The 4,899-nt window shown below is 36.3% G+C and overlaps 1 protein-coding gene across 7 annotated transcripts; it reads left to right on the forward strand.

Moving 5' to 3' along the window:
* The first annotated feature begins 533 nt into the window (after window positions 1-533).
* Window positions 534-4,389, forward strand: LOC134844348 (uncharacterized). 7 transcript variants are annotated; one of them, XM_063860984.1, is made up of 3 exons: window positions 534-650; window positions 2,862-3,165; window positions 4,039-4,389. In XM_063860984.1, exons 2-3 carry the CDS (start codon window positions 2,941-2,943, stop codon window positions 4,192-4,194), a joined length of 381 nt encoding a protein of 126 aa, XP_063717054.1. In that variant the 5' UTR covers window positions 534-650; window positions 2,862-2,940; the 3' UTR covers window positions 4,195-4,389. The 7 variants fall into 7 exon arrangements, with proteins under 7 accessions (XP_063717054.1, XP_063717059.1, XP_063717060.1 ...); XM_063860989.1 differs by having other exon boundaries at window positions 2,869-3,165; XM_063860990.1 differs by having other exon boundaries at window positions 543-638; window positions 2,869-3,165.
* Window positions 4,390-4,899: the final 510 nt, after the last annotated feature.

Consider the following 4,899-nt stretch of genomic DNA (forward strand, 5'->3'; position numbering starts at 1 on the left):
TTTTTTATATCATTCGAAAGCCATTGTTGTCGTGAGCTTAAATTTGAAAAAATATTTCACCTGTGATCGTTTTTCGTAAAGTTGTGAGGGTTTAAAGATTGCCAATTTGGCCAACTTGGGACAATTAACGCGCGATATAATTGGCTCTCTTAACGCGTAAGCGGAGATTTAATCCGTCTTAGAAATCGTTCCAAATTGGTTGAAAGAAGCTTATTTGCCATAATTGATTTGTTACGAGGAGCGGAATTTATCCTTTGGTACTTTTTATGGCGTATGGGTGGATGATTTTCACAAAAAATCTCAAATTTAGAAAAAAATATTCATTTTATTTTTATTGCATTTTATTTTTTAGGTTATTACTGCTCCATAAACCTTAAAAGGCAGTCGGAACATTCATGGCATCGCCCTGATACAAGCAGTCTTGTTATTTATCAGTTTCATCAAACAATTTTGAGCTGATTCTAAAAGTGTTCTTTTGTTGCTTCGAAAAGTGAGAAGAAAACGCAGTAAAGTATAACACACATTTACCGTAATAGTTTTTGACGAGTTGTGTTCAAATATCATGCATTCAAGTTGCTTTTATGAACGCTGACAGAACTTCTTACAAGATTGGTTTTTATTCATTTGAAAATATAAACGTGAACATCTTTGTGCGTTTCTTTTATTCCTATTTGAAATTCAGACAATTCAGCCAAAATTATGCAGACAATTCAGCCAAAGACAATTCAGCCAATAATTGGGACCGCCGCAGTCGCGCCAACGTGTTGCGAGCTTGCCAACAGAGGGTAGGACTCTATACGAAATTTAGAGCCGGTTATCGCCGCAAAGCGGCGACGCGCGCTTAGCGCGCTCACCGCCGACCTTAAACCGAGAAATAACTCCAATTCCATTTTTTTCCTTTCCGAATCTAGCGTTTTGTAAAACTGGCTGAATTGTCTCAGGCTAAATTGTCTGTATATTTCTGGCTGAATTGTCTGAATTTCAAATTGGCTGAATTGTCTTTGGCCGAATTGTCTGTGCGCCGGTGCAAGTATGATGGATGGCAAAGTCAGGTTTGGAAACTGGGATCTACGGCATTACCAAAAAGGTCAATAAAGGAAAGTTTTTTTTCTTCTAAATTGCTTTTAACTGCTTCAAGGACTCATACTGTAATTCTATCGACTCAAACTATCATACTTGTACCCAGGGGCGGATTTAGGGGGGATTCGACCCTCTGCCGACCCAAAGGGTCCCCCCTTTGTACTATTTTGAGATATCCATTTTTGGTGACGGACCCTGAAGTTTTTCTAAAGGCGCCTTCGGCGCCAATATATACTAATTTTGAGGGGGGAACCTAACAACGCCTTTTTTGGCCTGTTTTTTCAAAATTTTGCTTGCGGCGTAGAAATTTTGGCCGAAACAGGGTCTTTTTAGTGCTTTGGAAGAGCTCAGAAAATCAATTTGGTCGACCTAAAAAAAAGGTTGACAAGACTTTCGAAATTTTTTTGAAAATCCGCCCCCCTCGAGAAAATCCTAGATCCGCCCCTGCTTGTACCCCAGGGGCGGATCTAGGATTAACTCGAGGGGGAGCAGTTTTTCAGGACTGTTTTGTCGATTGTTTTAGGTCGACCAAATTGATTTTCTGAATGCCCCAGAATCCTATAAATACCCTATTTTGACAGAATTTTCTGTGCCGTAGCCAAATATTTGAAAACAAAACAGGTCAAAAATTCCGTTTTGGCACTTTTAGGAAAACGCGTTTTTCAAAATAAGAATAAATTAGGGCCAAAAGCGTCTTTAAAAACACATAAGGGTTGTTGTCTTCGAAAATGGATGTCATAAAAATCATACTAAAGGGGGACTCTTTGGTTGCCGAGTGGGCCAAATCTTTGAGGGGGGTCCCCCTTTAACTAAATCCGCCCCTGATTGAACCTTCCCGGGATGACCGAAACTCCTTATCATACAATTCCCATATATGAGAAACTTCTTGTCATACAATTCCATACAATGCCATACGTACAGAACATTGTATGAAATCTCTATGATAAACATTTTTCCATAAATGAAAATTGTATGATAGATGTTTTTCCATAAAGCAGAAAGTTTGATTTTTTCTTTCTAAATTTATTTCTGAAAAATTTTACGTTGTGTTTGCAGCCGAACATAAGTGTCAAAGACCTTGGTTATTCAAAGCACCAAAGGTTGGACGGTCTTTGCATTTATACTGCATTGAAAACGACCTGAGTACAGCTGTCTTTCACAATTGATATAACAAAAGCAACAAACTTTTAGTTTTTGACAGAATTTTTTAATGGTGATTATTTTCAATTTTTGAATTTTCAAATTATCAGACATTGATCAAGTTATACATTAACACCCCATACAAAAAAATAGGAATTTTCAGCGTTTTTGAAAAAAAAAAATTAAGTGAAAAGAAAATAAAAGCCAATTTTATCGTATCCAGGACTACGTTATGCACACAAAATATTAATTTTAGCATGCAAAAAATTTTTTTTCGAAAAATGTTTGTTTGCGTACGAAATTCGATTTGCCATTGAAAAAAAAAACAAAAAAAATTTTGGGCCAAATTTTCAAAATTACTTGAAAAATTTTTTGTGTCGCCATCAAAAAAATGCCAGTCATACAATTTCCATATATGGGAATTGTATGATAAGCATTTTTTTCAAAAAACGAAAACCTCAGTTTTTTATCACCAGATTGTTTTATTAGAATCAAACAGCCACAGAAAAGAGTTTATACCAATTTTCAACCATTTTTAGAAATTGTATGAAAATTGTATGACAAGCATTTTCCCACACACTTGATGTATGGAATTGTATGATAAGCATTTTCGGTGTATGGAGGTCAACCCGGGTTAATAGCCAACAGCATGCTCTCAAGGGGAGATTGGATTAAATGAAAACTCAGTTTTAACGTTTCAAAGATTTACTGATTGTTCAAATGTCTCAACAGCAAAACAGTTCAGCACGCAGTGTCACTTTCAACGACGAGCAAACAGCAGCACAGCAGCAGGACGACAGCTGTCGGATGAAACAGATGACGGAGTTGCGCGAGTCGTCGGCTTTCATCCGCAGACACCCAGAGTCGCTGCTGTTTGTGGCATGCAAGGTGTTCCAGGCACTGGACGCAGACAACAACTCCCAAATTAGCTGGCCTGAAATTGAGGTGAAATCAAGTTCTCAAAATTGTTTTTTTTTTCATTACAGATTCGAACCACTGGCAGAAAACAAATAGCTTAAATAACGCCCATTCGAGCCTCTTTTTAAAGCACTTCTTTTTCCATTCAGTGTTTCGGGAGTTCAACAAAACCAGTAAACTTTAAAGCAAAATGCTACTATAATTAGTGTCAAAATAATTTGATTGATTCAGGTTGAAAAATAATTAAGGTTGAATTTATCTAACAGATGCTATAGTTGATTTAAGGAGTTATTAATTTTTATTGGTAAGTTTAAAAATTTAGGAAAAATCTATGATGTTCCCTTTCTTATGTTTTTATGTGATGCTAAATTTGAGTCATCAGTTACAGTTCCAGCTTAGTTTGCCAATAATTTTCTCTAGAGTCCTTACATCATCCATTAATTTACCACCCAGTGAAAAACTGCTTCAAAATTTTTTAATGTAGTTCGAATCATGACTGAAACGGCTTTAATAAATTATATCACTCAACTCTCTCCGATGATTATTTGTGGTAACTGATTTTGCGTGGAAAAAAGCTGGAGCACCAGAGTACAATGTCCCCCCCCCCTTATTCAAATGGACGGAACAATAATTACAATGACCAAGCTGGTCAGTCAGTTGACGTTTTCTAGCTTTGCAGTTTTCTTGATACTCGATATTTATCCATTTATCACTGCGGGCATTCATCACTGCGGAAAGATTCATCACTCGGATTTATTGGGATTCTCAAAAAAGTGGCAGTTTGGGCCATGTGGAAACCATCTACAGTAGTTATAAGATGATTTGGGTTTTTTTTAGCGACTATTCTATAGCGGATGCTTCGATCGTATCTAGCTTAATCGAATTGTACATGTGTTTAAGGATAGCTTCCTCGGAAACTTGGAGAATATTCCTTTTGACAACAAAGAGCAATTGAAAGAGTGCTTCTACAAATGGGCTTCCGTGGACGAAAACAGCGAGGAATTGAGCTTCGATGAGTTCTTGGGTTTTTTTCAGGAACTCATCGAGATGATTTGAACTATCCTGCCAACTGAAATGTCTCCTGTTTTTAATCCAAAGAATTTGACTGCAAGAATTCATCAGTTTAATTGTTTAAAAACTAGATATTGATATGTCAGGTGCCTTTTTCCAGCATCTGAAAGATTCGTTTTTTTTTTCAGGAATAAAGAAGAGCTTAGATAACGCTGTCGCTGATGAATAAATTGAATTGTACTGAACACAATTTTTTTTCATATCACAAATAACAGTACGTAAATTTAACTGTTCGTTTTTTCTTCATATGGCGCCCAGTAGATTAGTATATTAATCATAATAATGATCACAATAAAAAAACAATTATAACTATACACACTTTAGGATTTCTCAGCGGGGAAAAAGTCCCCGATTGGTTGAATTTTAACAGAATTGATTCAGTTCTGTTTATTTGTTTTAGATGGAATGATAGTTTGATAAGTGAAAGAACTTCAGTTTACTCAAATTTCTGCATTTCTCAAAGAAACAACCATTTCCCCAAGTGCATAGATCTTTTTTGTTTAACGTCGTGATGAAACAGTTCCAGTACAGTTTCAAAAGAGTTTTCTTGATTCCAATTCTAACAGGTTGATTTTATCAGGTAAATTATCAAATTGGGTCTTTTGATCCAAAAATTTGATTTTGTTGGGTTGTATCGTGCTTGGTTGAATCTTCGATTTTTCCTCTCGGGTTTATTGGGCTTCTGGACGC

Source organism: Symsagittifera roscoffensis, chromosome 4, assembly GCF_963678635.1.
Source record: "Symsagittifera roscoffensis chromosome 4, txSymRosc1.1, whole genome shotgun sequence".
In the NCBI taxonomy this organism is placed as follows: Eukaryota; Metazoa; Xenacoelomorpha; order Acoela; family Convolutidae; genus Symsagittifera; species Symsagittifera roscoffensis.

Excerpts from the sequence above, each read along its gene's own strand:
- LOC134844348 (XM_063860983.1), top strand. The coding sequence starts at position 1,040 with ATGGCAAAGTCAGGTTTGGAAACTGGGATCTACGGCATTACCAAAAAG. Across the intron at positions 1,088-2,952 it reads TCTACGGCATTACCAAAAAG|CAAAACAGTTCAGCACGCAG; the intron begins GTCAATAAAGGA and ends ATGTCTCAACAG. Across the intron at positions 3,166-4,038 it reads TTAGCTGGCCTGAAATTGAG|GATAGCTTCCTCGGAAACTT; the intron begins GTGAAATCAAGT and ends CATGTGTTTAAG.